This window comes from Aptenodytes forsteri, unplaced genomic scaffold (assembly GCF_000699145.1).
Source record: "Aptenodytes forsteri isolate BGI_AS27 unplaced genomic scaffold, ASM69914v1 Scaffold231, whole genome shotgun sequence".
Classification (NCBI taxonomy): domain Eukaryota; kingdom Metazoa; phylum Chordata; class Aves; order Sphenisciformes; family Spheniscidae; genus Aptenodytes; species Aptenodytes forsteri.
The window spans coordinates 928,326-944,453 of NW_008796046.1; the positions used below are offsets into that span (position 1 = coordinate 928,326).

Here is a 16,128-nt window from a genome sequence, read left to right on the forward strand (position 1 = left end):
ACGGCTCATCGTAACCTGGCCATGGTTTGCTCTGGATATCTTTGCCTGACCGACATCAATCGCCTGATGGTTGTGAATGAGGAGGGGGAAAGATGGAGAAATGGCCGTAAGGATGGGCAGCGATGCTCAGCATTTCACAAGTTACAGGGTACCCCTGTTCTTTCTGATTTACTGACTACCCAAATAACTCCTGTTTAGCTTTGCGTAGAGTTTCACTGGAGGTGGGGGGGAGGGAAGATGGCTGCCTTGCTGTGAAGGCAGTTAGCTGCAGATGTCATTGTTTCACACTAATGATGACTATCTTGGATCTACCAGTTTGCTCATCACTATTGATAACGTGCTGAGTGGTGGTGCCATTGGTAAGTGTCTGGAAGAGTGTCACTGATGCTGGGGAGGGCGCTGGAATGGACTGGGTTAATGCTCGTTGTATTAAAAGTCCTCAAAAATGATTGAAAGCACTTTGACTAATAGGTCTTGGATTTGCATCAGTAAATGAGTTTGTGAATCCCTCATGCCTGGTCCCTTCCATAAGGAAAACAAGATAGTATCTGATGTAACCGGCAGATGGAGTTTTGGGTTTTGTTTTTATTAGAACAGGACTCTCCAAGCATGGGTTGGAAATGACTGTGAATCTCCTCTGTTAACCCTGGGAGTCACCCTGTGGATGGAGGGGCAGTTTCCTTCCTGACTTCACCCTCTCTCCTCTTCCCTTGAGGTGTCATTTCTAATGTCAGAGTAAGAATGACCTTGACCAGCATTTCGAGATGCTCTTTGGAAAGCGAGGAGCGTTTGAGAACATCGAAACCGCTTGCCAAGTCACTTGAGAAAATTCCCTTCTGAAGGATTTGTGCTGCTGCAAACAGTAAAATCACTTCGTCCGTGTTCATGTCTTCCTAAAGATCAACTCCCAGGCTTTGAAATAATACACACATCAGCAGTCAAGACAATATTTACCTGGCGTTGAGTAACTGTGTAGTGGGGTGGTTGTAACCTGTCTCTCGCTACCCACTTGTTTCCTTAGGTGCAATTTTCATTCACTGTGCAGTGTCTAGGTTGAGCTTGTAAATCCTCTGGGAGGGAAACTGTCACATCTGTCTCCTTGCACTGAACAGAGACTGATTTATACAGAACTGGAAAGAACTCAGTAATAACTGGAAAGAGGCTTTAGGAACATGAGACAAACCTGTGCTTTATTGAGCGTCTTTGAAACAGAAGAGGGGTAAATTGGATGCTAGCCCTTGCTCTGTCAGAAGTCAAAACATCAAAATAGGGATGGAGGAGGGGATGGGGGTGTGTGAATATCTCATTTTTCTGATATTGTTTTTGTTTCCATGTTTTTCAAGTGAGCAGAAAGCTGTAGTGGCTGTGATGAAATGGAAACAGCCAATTGTGTGAGTCTGCCCTGACAACTCATCAGAAGGGATTTATCTTGTCACAGACTGGAATAGCTGTGGGGGGCAACATGTTAAATTTAGAGTCGCTTTATGAGAAAGGCTTCCAGGATGTGCTGTAGCTGCTTGCTTGAAAAACCTGCGTGTGCGTGACATTCTGGAAGTTGAGGCTCCTGTGGGGGGCTGGCACTTGATATTTTGTTTAATCTTGGACCCGTTGGCTCACTCGGGTGGGAGGGGACCTCAGGCAGGCTCTACTCCATCTCACCCTGCTCAAAGCAGGGTCAACACTGAGCTCAGGCCAGGTTGCTCAGAGCTTTGTCCAGACGGGTCTTGAAAACCCTCCAAGGATGGACCTTGTGCAACCTTTCAGAGATACCTCTAGCACTGAGAGCCTTCCTGAGTCAGAAGTGGTATCTTCAGGTTTGAGAAACGTGGTGCACGTGTCTGCCATGAACCTTTTGAGCTGCTTTCAGAGCTCACGTCACATCTGGCATTCCCAGGCATGAGTGCAACAGCTCCCATCGTTTCTTCATATCACACGCATTCATGCTCTTGTTTTTGCTGAGAACTTTGCTATTTCCCACCCCACGCCTATATTATAAAGATCAGTCAACAGTCCTTCTATATTCATCTCCTAATCCAGGCTGACTTTGCTTGTTGAACTCTCCTGGGCTTCATCAGTTAGCTCGTGGTTTTTTTAGAGCGTTCTATCCAAAAGTGAATACCTATAAGGCTTTTCCAGTGTCAGATGGTCTGTCTTGATTGCTCCAAATCAGTCCAGTTGCAATGAGAAGGAAACAAAAAGTGCTAGAGCCAGAAGCTCTCCAAAATCAGGGAGACAGAGTTGACGACTTTGTGTCTTTCACGTCACCAAGATCCTGCTGACTATCTTCTTTTTTGATTACTTTGGCCACAGCACATCCAGTGTGTTTGTGGTGGGAAGGAGTTTGTTGTGTGACTAGAGTCTTATCAAATTAATTTATGTGCTCTTGGTGTCGGAAGCCAAAACAGTATCCGGTTTGTAGAACAAGGGAGCTACAGAGGAGCAGCTAACCACTATGGAGCAATGAAATGGAAGTAGAAATGACGTCTTGGAAGATGTGGAGAGAGAATAGGTCTTGTGCGTGCAGGTCTCGTTGCCGACGTGACCGGTGAGGGTGTTTCAGTGCTGTGCTGCACGTGTTGGTTGTGTGCAGAATGGGAGGCAAGGAGCAGCAAGTATGTGAAAGCAAGTTTGCTCCTTCACTAATTCAGCTTTTCTGCTGCTTAAGAACATTTTTTTGAAGAATGTTTCTTGCAGACGTATGGAAGGAATCAATCATAGGAAATAAAGAGCTTGTAATCCATTTAACTAGGACTTTCCACCTCTCATTAAGCCAGAGACATTCATGCCTAATTCTCTGGATAGCAGTTGCACAGCAGACGTGCAGAGTATTGATTGTAAAATGAATCTTGCTGGTTTCTTTTTTCCCCCCCCTTACTGTTTCAATTAAAGTGCATGCAGTGGGTGTGGAGGCATTTTGCTCATTCTGAGATGAGTGATATTGGCATGGTTCGTGCAGTTCTCTCCTCTTCCTGCTGGCTTGAACCAAATTTTCAGCAGTGCAGCAGGGAACGTGTCTTAGGGAAAGCAGATGACAAGCGCTCTACAGCAACACGTTGGACAGGCTTCTGCTTTAGCTGCTAACACCTTCCAGAGGAGATTAAAACTGCCCCTTGGAGGGCCAGCTAATACAATTCACGTGTGATTACAACGAACTCCTTCAGGGGTGTGTGTAGAGAAGGGTAATCAGGGAGGGGGGAGAAAAGCTTGTCTGTAAAGGAAACTGCTTGTCAGGGTGTGCATGTTCAAAACCAGTTCTGTTTCCACTTAATTCCTCAGCAAAAACACATTGCTGAAAATGGATAAGGCTTGATGTAAACTTTTGTTTTGCAGCTTGGTGAAGATGGCAAAACTCTTGGAGTCTGTGGAGAGGAAAAATATTATGTAATCTTTTTTAATGTCTTAAATAGTTTTTAATTCCTTTTCTATGCTTGAGCCCCTTCAGAGTTTTCAACATCTAGCTCTGCTTTCCTAGGTCTTGTTGTCGTCTTCCACTGATGGCTTTTCCTCTCTTCTCTCACCTTGGCTGTCTCTGTGCTCAGGTTGAACATGGGGGGTCCTAGTCAAGACACAGCCTCCCTCCCATTCCAACATCTCCCAGACCTGTTTGGTACTTTCCTGCATGTCTCTCTGGTTTCGTGGCTCAGATACCTCCTGTTCTATGTCTTCTGCCAAGATCAACAGCCACTTCTGGTGCTGTCTGGGTCCTTGTGTTGTCTCACCCCGGCTTAACTGTTGAGCTGTTATTTTGTTTTTTTCCAACTGTTGAACTGTTGTGTTCTTGTGCTGGTCTGAATGTTTCCGGCATGCTGTCCCAAGGTGACTCCACCAGGCGTGGTGCCAAGGCAGCGCTCGCCACTGCTCCAAAGTGATGTGCTGTGATGACTTTTGGTGTGATCTGCGTGCCTTCCTCCCTGGCAGAGCTGATGGTCCGAGACCAGACACGTACTGGAGTTGCTGTGCCTGTACGCGTCTGGGGAAGTCAGAGGCACTTGTGTGCATTTAGGACTGTGCCTAATAAAAACCCTCTGCACCCAGCCTATTTCTGTGGTTGGTGCTGGCTGTAACCCAGAGGTTTCCTCCCTGTGGTCTCTCCACTGTTTACCGGCAGTGGCATAAACGGTTGGCTGTTGTAACATGGAAACTCCCAACTGCCTCCTGGATGCTGCCCTCCCTCTTCCCAAGCACCACCGTCCCTGCTAGCTGGAATACTACTTGAATGCAGGAAAACTTTAGCAAGGTGACTGGCACCTCTTCTGGTTGATCTGGCTAAGGGTTTCAGAGCCCTTCTTTTGAGCAGCACTAGGGTGTCCTCATCGCTCCTACGATTTAACCCATTTAACCCACCACCTCCTGGTGCCTGGCTGAACTTTTCAGTGTGTCAAGCCCATCTTTCTACAGGACAAAAGAGCATGCTGTGACCTCCTTTTGTTTGGTCCTCCTGGATGCCACCGAGCAGCTCCTTCAAGGCAATACTGGCAAGACCCTCTTGGAAAGTCTAGTTGGCTTGTTCTTGGACAGTAAAACTGAAACTTGGCGTCTACTGAAGTCCACTGGTTTCCTGGCAGTTTCCAGCTTGGAAGTCAGCATGTGCTTACTGAGTGCTGGCTCAGTAGGGTTGGGGTATATTCTCTCACAGTGTAAAGGTCGTGCAGCAGTTGGGCTGCTGTAGCTTTTTCACATAAGACTGTTTGCATTTCTAATCGTGGTCAGTGACCCTGATGCAACACTGAGACTCTTAGCTTTTCTCAGCTAGAAAGCACTGTATAAAGGAAATGTGCTTATAGGGCTAATTAACTCCTTGGCATGGGAATTCAGGGTGTTGCTGCTACTGCCTTTATCAATCTTTCTTCTAATCTTTTTTTTTTGGGGGGGGAACTCCCTTTCAGCTTTGCTTACAACTGAGTTCGTCATTATTCCATTGCTGCAACATAAATCTTCCTGTGCCTGCTGAACACTAGCCTATCTTGCCTGACATTTGCTGGCCTTTCTTGTCAAGCACAGGAGGGAGACATCCTCTTATGGGCCCCCCAGCTTGGGCCTCCCCTATGACACAGACTCAGAGATGGAAGCAGACACATCCACCAGCTACTCTAAGGGTGCGATCAGCTCTATCCACGTCACTTAATGCATTTTTCTAGCTTGTTTGGGTACTTTCGACCCCCCTCAACCATCTGTCTCTGCAGCAGCTAATAGTTGACTTTCTCTGCCAGGAAGAATGGGGTTTTACACCTCTTGGGCTGCTTAAAACTTCTCTTTGCTACTTCTAAAAGCCAAGAACTTCATTAGACTTGCAGGTGTGAGCAATTCATGAGTTGTTGCCCATCTCTCCACCAGCCCCCAGAAGATCAAACTCTCTTCAGACTCGGGTTGCCAGAAAGTCTTTGGCAGAGGGGACAAAAGTATCCCGTGTTTCCTCTTAACACAGATGGGATGTGAGGACTTTTCATTTTGCCTGATTCTTCCGGTAACTTCAGAACTTGTTTGTGGCTTCACCCGATTTATTTTAGATGTTGTTTTATTTATTTATTTTTCAGAATAGTGGAGGTGTGGGAGGTAGGGCTCACAGGGCTTGTTAAAAATAAGGAGTAGCATAGAGATGAGCCAAGCAAGGCAAAAGGGAAGCTGTGTTTTGAGGTCTCTCTTGGTGAACCACAGAGGTTTATTGCACAGGAACTACCCCCACAGCAGGAAGAGCTTTGAGCAGAGTTTGTGTTTGGGCCACTCAGATCTAACCATGAAGCAGAGGCTTGGGAAGACAGTCTCTGCTGCATTAGCCTGCTCTCAGAGCTGTTGTGCTCTTAAACTCCAAAGCAGACTACATGTACTCTCTTTGGACTTTTCAAACTAGGGAAGCCCGGGAGATGTTGGACATATCTTATTTATCACCTGTTATTTCATAGTCTGAAGTGGCTTTGGTCTCCTTTGCGCAGAAATCTTTGGTCTACATTACTTCTTGTTTCTCTGATTCTGGAGCTGTGTCTAGGGAAGGCAGCATCCCAGGTAAATGTGTCGAGTGTCGCTTTTTCTGTCTGCGTTCAACTTTCTGTTGGCTTTCCAATTTCTGAGCGTGAAGGAGAACTCGTGAACTTGTTGCACTGTTTTCCAGTGAAAAGTCACTTAGAAACCGGGCAGACACAGCTCATGGGGCTCCTTGCACGTATTTGTCAACTCTCATCTGTTATCAGCAAGGTCTCCATTTCTGAATATCTCTCCAAGAAGAATCTGAACTGACCATGAACTGGATTGTTTGTGCCTTGTCCATCCCTATTGGTCTTTGCCAAGACAAAGAAAGTAGCTTGAACTTTGTCTTGGACATCATAGCTGGCACTTGGGGTTATTGCAGAACCTTATTCTTGCTGTCTTTTGAGGATGTACAGATGCAAACTGCCATTTGGGTAGAAATGGAACTAATCGGGGAATTCTCTTACTGAGACTAAGTTTGCCACATGCTGTGATCCATCTCCTTGAGGCCATGCTGGTAGGGCAGGACTCTGCCGTGGCGTGCCAGCGCAGGTACAACCTGAAGTCAGGCAATGCGTGACCACCACCACTGCCATCACAGACAAAAATGCAGCACAGTCCGACTAATATGAGAAAGATCCGTGTAACTGGTGTTGGTTGCTTCCCAGCTTGGGGGGAGGAGAGAACCTGGCTCTTCTCAACAGCTTTGACTATAGCAGATACTGGGTTTTCAGAGCTGTGCCGAGGCCTTCACTTGCAAGGTTTTTCTTGCAAAGGCTCAAGCTTGTGCGGAAAGCAGAGATTGCATTTGGTTATTGCTCTGCAAGAAGTTTGTACAGGTTTTTCCGGTGTCCTGTTCCGCTTCTTCAACCCTTTTTAAAATGCTAAGCACCCAGTATGCCCTTAGTTTGTGGAAAACGTTAAGAAGCTAGATTGCAGAGGGCGTTAGTATGTAGTGTGCTTATTTATTTAGTGAGATTAAAGTCTAAGGTTTTCTTTTGTAATCCCTTTGAAGTGTTTATCTTTTGAAGTCTGAATTCTCATTAACTGGAAGTGTACAACCCCCAAACTACATGCTGCCCTAGTTTCAAAGCGTTAAATTTATTTATTTTTTTTTTAAATTAAGAACAATAAACAACAGGTCAGACCCATAGGGGCTACACGTCAGCCAGAGCCTGACTATTTGGGTCATCGCTTGCCACTTTGTGAATCAAAGTGGCTTTACGGGCTGTTGCCCTGGATTAGGATGTAGTCATAGTGTTTTGGCATCACCAGGCATCAGAGAGACAGTGATGTTCCCCTTCAGAGGTGTAAGACTTCTCTGATAGATCAAGACAAGGCCTGTAGACCACTCTTTCAATTATTTATTTTTTTTTTTTTACTTATGTTTTTTCCCCTTATTTTCTGTCATTGGGGCAGCAGCATTTGGCTTTTAGGGCAAGGGTATTTTTGCCAATGTGTTCTTTCCTGCCTCAATTCTCATCCAAAAGACTCCACTTACATGCACAAACGCACATGCACGTGGCAAGGAACATTTTGCTTCAGACTATCTTTTTTTTGTTGTTCTTTGCCAGGGAAAAATTTTAGATGGCAACTGGCACTCTAATGCATCTGCTGCTTTTATTGGTGCAGAGACTCTTTTGTTCTTTGCCAGGGAAAAATTTTAGATGGCAACTGGCACTCTAGTGCATCTGCTGCTTTTATTGGTGCAGAGACTCTTCAGTGTTATCTGTATAAAACTGAATGTAGCCTGGGAAAAGTGGGTGGGAGACCTCTAACCCCACCCAATTTCCAGAGCAGGGCATAAACAGTGTGTTGGAAAGAATAACCCCACTGGGTCATCAAGAGGTCTTCAGCGATCGGGGGGGGTCATCACAGCCGTTACTTGGGCACCTTCCAGTACCGAAATGCATCATCTCAACAGTTGACGCTGTTTATGGCTTTGGGGTGTTCTCTTACCGTTCCCACTTTGAAATTAAATCTTGACTTTGCAAGTTGAGATGGTCTGGGTCTGGGCCAACAAAACGTGGAAAGTACTGCTCAGTGTGTGTGCATATAGATTTCCTCCTGTGGGAACGGCTGTAGCAAACATCCCTCCGTACGAGTTGTCCTGTTATTAAACAGATGGGGATATTGTCCCTCTCCCATTTCCATCTTCCAAGTAGGGGAAGGTGAAATTGCATTACTTTCGTTTGGATGGGTTCAGTATATTAAAGGAAAGGTTGCTATGAAAACCATGAAGAGTCTGTGAAAGTCACAAGAATTTAGATCAGTACCTTCTAACGCTTTAAATCATTTCAGTGCTGGCTGGGCAATAGAAGGGATTTCTTTTTTGCGCATAGAACTGGAGGGTTTGCTCTGGAAGAGCTTAACTTCTATTGTTTAGAAAGTTTTTAAGGAAAATTAGGGTTTCAGTATAATTAGGGAAACAATTGACAAGAAGGCTTACAAGAATATCAATAGGGATAATTGGTTATCAGTGATGTTCTCACCTAATTGGTGTAGTAATTATTTGCTTAACAAGGTTTTAAGCGTAACTAGCTTGATAGCAATTTTAATAAGAGACGGAGATGTTGGAATTATACAGAGATCCTTGATAAACAGTAATCCCATGAGTCACCAATGAGAAGAAAACCACTTTTTAATGTGGAAGTCAGTAGAATCTGTCAAAGCTCACTTAAAATGGGTTAGCTAAAAAAAAAAAAATCTCAAACAGCCTTGGCATCTATATTTTCTGCATTTATCTGCATTGCAAATGGGGCAAGTTTCCTTGGGCCTGATTTTTGAGAGATTGCACCTTGCGTGCTTGGGGTCTGCTTGGCTCTTGAGTGTCCCACTGCTGCGATGGCCTTCTGGCCTCTCCAGGAATGAAAGGAGCGCGTGGAGGTGTGGCTGTGACAGTGACAGCATTTCTCTGCTGTCCCCCGCACTCTCCAAACAAATCTGCCTCTCTGAAACCATGGGAGCCTCCTCATGGAAAGTCTACGCTTTCCATTTGCTGGGGTCTTTCCAGCCACATCTTGATGGATGGAGATGTTGTGGAAGACCATGTGTGTCCTCCTCTCCCCAGGTGCTTGGGTCTACACACTCCAGCATCTCCTTAGACTTCAGGATTCATAAGCATGCATCAAAGCATCCTTGGCTGTGTTTTGGTTCTTTCTTGGATGTGCTGATCCAATTTAGGAGTCCTTGGCAGGCTCAAGCAAGAAGTTTATGTGCTTATCGCACTGAACCAGCCTAGGGTATTTGGAAGAAGGCTGGAGGTAGCAGGTCAAGGTAAGGCAGGCAGGAACCCATAGCTTTCATCTCTTCCCCCCAGCTCCCCCAAATCACCCTGACCAAATCACGTGGGTATTCAGAATAGCGCTGTCGGTAGTGTTGCTGGATGCGCGGTAAGCTGCTTGTCTCTGGGCTATTAAAAGATTTGTCCCAAGATGCTGAATGAGATCAGTGTGACCTGCGTGAAACTGGGCTGATAGAAAAGAAATTTGAAGGGGGAGTAGAAGGGAGAGCTTGGACTGTACCATGCCTTGTGAAAGGGTCAGATGCTGTTAAACCCGCTATTCCATGGCTTCATTCACATTATTTACTCAGTGCACTTCAGGACTCGTGCTCTTGCTCTTCCCGTTGCTAAAATAGCATTGAGATGGTTTAACAGTTGGTCCCGATCGCTCTGTTCTCTCTCCACTCCAGGTTTCTGAGTATTGCTCTAAGGCTACAGAGATGGAGGAGTTAACTCATAGAGACAAAAATCCAAATTTTTAGGCCAGATCTCCCCAGAGAGCTTCCCTTTTAAACTTGCAACTTGAATTCTCTCTTGCCTTTTTTTTTTCTTTTTTTTTTTTTTCCCTCTGAAGCTGTTTGGAAAGGAATAATGTGTCACAGGCTGTAACGGATACCTACAGTCCAGTATCTCAGGAATGCCATGTGTGCTAATTAGGCATCCTGGAGCCTTCAGAAGATGCTCCCGCTGTATTTGCAGATGGACTCTACCCTGCTCCCCCTTTTTGGGCAAGCTGGCTGGCAAACTCAGTTATTCAGCTCTAAGAAGTTTGTAGCCATTGGCAGATGATGCATCTTTAAAGTCAAGGTTGATAGCTTATGTGGGTTTGTGTTTTCTATTTTTTTTTTTTTCCCCCCTTCTGGTGCACGTTGCTGAATTTGAATAATTAATGTATGTTGTCTTGCTTCCTGTTTTCATTTCTGTATGTAATGCTAACCAGCAGAGCTTTGAATCATTCATAGCCTGCTTTCTCCACCTCAAAGCTGTAGATGTCATGGGAACAGTGATTGTAAGGTACGGACTTTCTGCTTCTCTCCACTAAATCCATTTCTGGAAGCAGGAGAAGCAAGTATTCAGTCCATGATCTCGGCCAAGCAAGGATCTCCGGACAGACGGTATCAGTGTGGTTTCTCTCAAGCAGCATCTTGCTTGCTGTGCTTCAGTCTCTTCCTTCATTTCTTGTTACTATTCGGGTGTCTGTGCGTGGTGGGGAGGATGGGTGCTGTGTTTTGTGTTCTCCTTTTTGTTGTGGGCTTTTGTGCATCTGCTCGTGACACTTGTGGAGAAGAGGGAATGATTTTAGGCTCGTAGGTTGTGCCTCATGCAATTCAACTGCATTTAGGAATGGCTTTTTTTGAAACTCATGTTGGATTTCTTCTCTTTGTGCTTCTCCTGACTGCTTTTATGGAGAGCAGCCTGAATCTACGGGCTCCCATGGCATCTGCCTGTGCTGGGGTTCAGCGAGAGGAACCAGGGTGGGAGCTTCACTTGGTGGCTTATGGAGCCTTTTCAGCTGTATTTTCCCTTGCTTGTAATTTTTATTCTCTTGGTTGTTTTTCTGCTGCTCTTAAAACCTTCCAGCAGTGCCTTCTGGTGATGGTGTTGGTGGACAGGTGTGCTTTTGGGTTGTCCTTTTGTACTGAAAACATTGTGTCCCTCCTGAACTCTGCCAGGAGATTGGGAGATGCTGGATTAGAGGCTGCTGCGGGAGGTTGGTAGATGCTCTTCAGAACTGGACAATAAACTCAAAGCTTTTGCATCTACCCTGGCTGTTGGTGTTCCTGGTGGGATTTTTCTTCAGGGAGAAGGGTTGATTGCTGGTCCCTCTCCATCTCTGAAGTGCACTCGTACCTTGCGAAAGCAATGCCGTTTGGAAAGGCTTTGGTGCCTCCACTGTCTCAGGTTGTGCAGCAAAGTTCATGCCTTGTGACTGCGTATCCAAAGCTATCAGTTAGAGAGGGATGTTGGTATCTTCAACAGGTTGAATCGGGGATCTGGTGATAGCTCTGAGGTGAGAGCTCTTCACGTACCTGCTAACTTGTGGTGCTTGCCCAAACTTGCCCTATTCCCTTCCCAGCCGTATCAGTTGCCTCCTGTGAGTTGTGCTGTGAGGTTGCAGCCAGGGACTTAATCATAAGTGCTTGAGCTTCAACTTTGTTAACGGAATGATGGATCCATAACGCGAGTTACGTTATTTTCTGAAGGACAGCCTCTGCTCCCAGGCTCCTGCCACTTCAGATGAATTGATTTCTCTTTGAAAAGTCAGGGTTTGCCAGCTTTGACACTCCGTATGCGTGTGGCCGGTGTACAGCACCGCTTCTCCAGGTGTTTGGGCTGGAGGACAGCTAGGGGCTTCCCAGAAGAGGGGAGTGATGAAATGCTCGAGTGTAGTGCTTGTGTTTGAGTTTGCAATGCAATTCTTGCAAGCTAGCAAATAAAATATGTGGTCAAAGCTTTTAAAGATAGAGGTCTGTCTGCCCTCTTGCCTTGCATGACTAAAGCAGGAAGAGGTAGAAATCGGGAGAGATGCTGTCCTCTGGAGATTAATTAATGAAGGTTTTCTTGTAACGACTGAAGCCTGCTAGGTTTTCAGGATGGTAATATGGGGCTCGGCAGGGGACTCTTGTTAATAGGTTGTGCATAATTTTTACGTCCTGCCTGCGTCCCACAACATCTTGTACGTCACTTGCTGCTTAGGATCTTCAGGGCAGAGGTTATGGCTTTGTGCAAGACCCTTAAATAGCATTTAACTTCGCATGTCCTCAGTGTTTCTGTCCTATTCTAACTGGCAGTTGTTTCTGCCCGCAGTGTGCTGCTGGCGCACGGGGAAGGCAGACCGGGAAACTCATTTTGTAGGGACAATCCTGAAGCAGAAAAAAGCTGAAGATAGGAGGCAACTTGTGCAGTGACTAATGCTGAGCTTTATAAATAGCATGAGAAAGCATGACATGCAGGCAGGGAGGTGACCTCAAGCACGAGGCCATGGAGGTCGTACAGCAGCGCTTAGGGGCAGATGAGCTGGGACAGTACAGGGTGACATGATCAGCAGATAGCTCTCGTTTCAGACTGGATGTGTTTGTGCCTCTGTCCTGCATGTCCTCCCTGAGGGGACGAACAAAACCACGTGGGGATCCGGGCCAGCTACGAACTGATACGCAAGTCCTGCACATCTCATGTCCTCTGCCTGGGTCAATGCCTCGAGCAGCGCCCGGAGCGTTACAGAGAGGCTTGCTGAAAGGACAAAGCTACGTTTTGTGTGTCTGTATAAGAGGAAGGCAGAGGACGTATGGGTTGTGGGCTCTGGAGACAGCATGTTAACGGTCTGGTGGGCTTTGAAACCACAGCAACCAACTAGCAAGATCTGTCTGCCTCCTGGATGCTGAGTTCTGATTAGAGAAAGCCAGGACAGGGCTGTCCTAGGCTGTCAGCATGAAGCACAGAGTGTAAATGGACACAAAGGAGGACAGAAGCTGGAAGGGTTGATCTGTCTGTGTCCTCGCTGACATTTCTGGACTCTGCCAGAGTGTTTGCAACACCTGCAGCACGCCCTTCTGCATTGGCTATAAAGAAAAATACGGTCAACCCCATTTTTGGAGGCTTCCTCCCATGGGACGTAGCAATGAAAGGCTTTTAGGTGGCTAGGTTATCTCCTTAATCCCTGTCACGCTTTGCTGATGCCAGTGAGGATGTTGCCACTCGTAGCTGTCGTAGCTTTTTGCAAGACCTGAGTGCTGGGGATCCTGCATATAAGGAAACAAAGCGTTTCCCCTAGAGAGAGCGCGATTTCCTTACTGCCTACGTACTGTGCACGCTCTGGAAAGGTAGCCAAGCACTTCGCAAGCTCAACTGCTGTTGAGCATCACTCATAGTGCACCGACTATCCACACAACGGCAATGTGCGGGGCTGTGGGTGTTCACTTGTGCACCAGGAACCTGTGGAAAACCCCTGGTGGGAGTTAAGTACAGCTGAGAGCAGCATGACACCACCAGACGGGCAAATATTTGCTTTGAGGTTCCCATCTCCGAACGCTGACTCTATGAATTAGTAAGAGCGTACAATTACTTGGTCTGTTCTTGATACGAATCTCACCAGAGACGAAAGCGAGCATCTAAATATATTTAAAACAAAAAAGCCCTGTGACGCACAAAGCATGTCATCGATGGAGCGGAGTACTTTCCCTCGAAACAGTGATGTTCCCACACAAGGCAAATAGAGCAGTTGCATCAGAGTCAGTCTGGTCCTTTGGGAGTGAATGCTGTTTGGTGGGGAGGGGATCCTTCTCCCGGGTGAAGGCTGCAACCAGCTCTGCATCCCTGTGAGTGCTCGTTGGAGATGCATGTAAAGGGAGAGGGTAGTATCTGCCTCTTCCAGCATGCACAGAAGTATTAGCTCCTCGCCTGGGACTGTTTTGCAGGCTCTATAGGATGCTCAGGATAAACTGCTTTAGCTTGGCTGGGTTTCAACTTTGCAGAGGTCCCTGAACCAATTTTAAGGTTGTGCTTGCAGAAGGTATGGTTCTTTACGTTTCAGTCATTCATAAAAATATAATTATCTGGGCTCCAAATAATCTGTCTACTGCTCTTGTCCTTGTGTGGCTTTCCTTACTGATAACTCCTATGAATTCCTTTTGCTTTTAGTGGTGTGGGAGAAACTGCACAAGGAAATAAAACTTGCAAACTAATTAAACTTCTCGGTCTTGTTGAATAACAAGCCAGAGATGTTGGCAGGGCTGGGAATAGATCTGATTATCGTTCCTACTCTCTTAATAGCCAGAGGACATGGTTAATTATTAAATTGCTTGTTAATGTATTGAAATATTGCTTGGCATTTTTAATTTCCTTCTCCCCCCTCTTTTCTTTTCTCCTCTTGCTGAAGGGCGCTCCCAGGACCTGATGGATTTCTGATACCTCGCTCCTGAGGGGCTGGAAGGAGCATGGTTAAACACCAGCCGCTGCAGTACTATGAGCCGCAGCTATGTTTGTCTTGTCTGACGGGGATCTACGGCTGCCGCTGGAAACGGTATCAGCGGTCACATGATGACACCACCAAGGTGGGTAGTTGACCGCGTCGCCTCTTCCCGGTGACTTTGGATTGCGGATGGGTGTGGGTCTTGGTTGAAAGTGCTGGATATTTGATTTTTTTTTTTTATTGGCTTGGATAGACCATGGAAAGCACTGGCCCCATGGCTTGGAGGTCTGTGAGAAGTCCTCACCATGTGGTTGATGTAGAAGATGGGCATGGTTAGCTGGTCACGGTGCTCAAAGAGATTGAGTGGTATGTGTTTGGCCAAATCTGTCGATATTTTCCTTTTGGTACTGGAGGAGACTTCTGTTTTGCTCCTTGCTCTGTGTCTTATTGGTGTGCTTGTGTTTCTTTGGCTGAATATGTAGGAGCTGCATTTCTGTGTAGTCTGTAGCTTCTGTGCATGTGAAAATAAGTTCGTAGGTAGGGGAAGGCAGCAGGAGGTGAGAACTAGCTGAGGGTAAACGGGGGAGCTGTTAGAGGTGACTTTTCCCTCCCTTGGATAACTGCAGTTTTTAAGAGCTCAGGCAGCGGGGCTGGACTCACGTCTTCCCTGTCGTTTGGGGCTGTGAGATGGGGTCTCGTGAGACCTGATGGGTTTATAGGAAGAAATGTGAAAAAAATGCTGTCAAAGCTGCCCTATTGCGTCTTCCAGGTAATGGTGGTTGTGTATTACTGTTCTTCTGTGCTCTCATGTAGTCTGGGGTTTTTCTTAGTGTGCTTACTACTTAAAGAAATAAAAAAACCACAAACCAAAACTTAAATTTCGTTTCTCCTGGCAATGATTGCAGGCGATTCTTTCACTGCTTTTTGAGGGCTTAGTTTTGCTCTGGTGACAGTTAGCTGCTCTGTTTTGTTTTTAAGTCTATAACCAGGGATCTTCCTGGCTGTGGAGTGCTTTTCCTTTGGAAAAGAGGCTGTTAAGGAGAAAACACTTCTTGGCGGCAGATCCTGTGCCAAAACTGTTCCTGGTTCTGAATTGTAATGACTGTTGGTGATGCAGCTTGGCCAGAGCTCCCATATGAGTTGAAAAGTCACGGCTTGCGTTTGTGCAGCGTAAAACAAATTTCCTTTTGCAAAGAAGAAATGTTTGTGCTGTTTTTCCTCCTCTTTCAGCCTGGCCAGCTTAGTCTGAGTGACCGCTTCTGAGCCAGCAGAATTTTCCTTTTGAGCAAATACCCGGGCGCATCCGTAGCAGAGGGTGTAGCTGGGTTTCTAAGACTTTGTCAGGAAAACAGTGGGACGTAATGTCTTGGCATGTGTGCGTGTAGTAACTTAAATACTCAAAATGCCTTATTCTGTATGTCTTATGAACTAGAACATTATGCTTCTTAGCTAAAAATCCATAGAAAAATTGCCATTGACTTAAATTTTTCAGGGGAAGCTGGCTCGGCTTGCAGTGATGTATTTTACCAAAAAACATCAGTGGCAGCTTTCTACTTGGAATTTCAATTGTTTTTCTAGTGCTAGAAAGGAATTTGTGTTTAAAGGTACCTGAGCTAGGCTTAAAAATACGGCCAGTCTCTGAGTTGGCCTTATTAAGGTCTACATGAGGCCTCAACTTCCACTTTGTTGAATGCTGAAATGGAGAACACTTAGCTATTGCAGGAGCAAGAGAAGAAAGTCTAAAATTAGCTACAGGCTATGCAAAACCAAGGTATGAAGAATCTGTTCCCGTCTTGTTGTTAATAAAGTGCCTTGCAGGTGTTAGTGCTGGAATCACAGAATCATAGAATCATTGAGGTTGGAAAAGACCTCTAAGATCATCGAGTCCAACCATCGACCCAACACCATCAGGCCCACTAAACCATGTCCCTAAGCGCCTCATCTAGTCGTCTTTTAAATACCTCCAGGGATGGGG

General features: G+C 46.0%; 1 protein-coding gene across 1 annotated transcript in view; it reads left to right on the plus strand.

Moving 5' to 3' along the window:
* The first annotated feature begins 14,178 nt into the window (after window positions 1–14,178).
* GDPD5 (glycerophosphodiester phosphodiesterase domain containing 5) overlaps window positions 14,179–16,128 on the plus strand; it is a 124,089-nt gene continuing 122,139 nt past the window's right edge. The window contains exon 1 of the mRNA XM_019473890.1: window positions 14,179–14,295. Coding sequence (XP_019329435.1) covers window positions 14,179–14,295 — 117 coding nt within the window. The remainder of the gene's footprint in view (window positions 14,296–16,128) is intronic.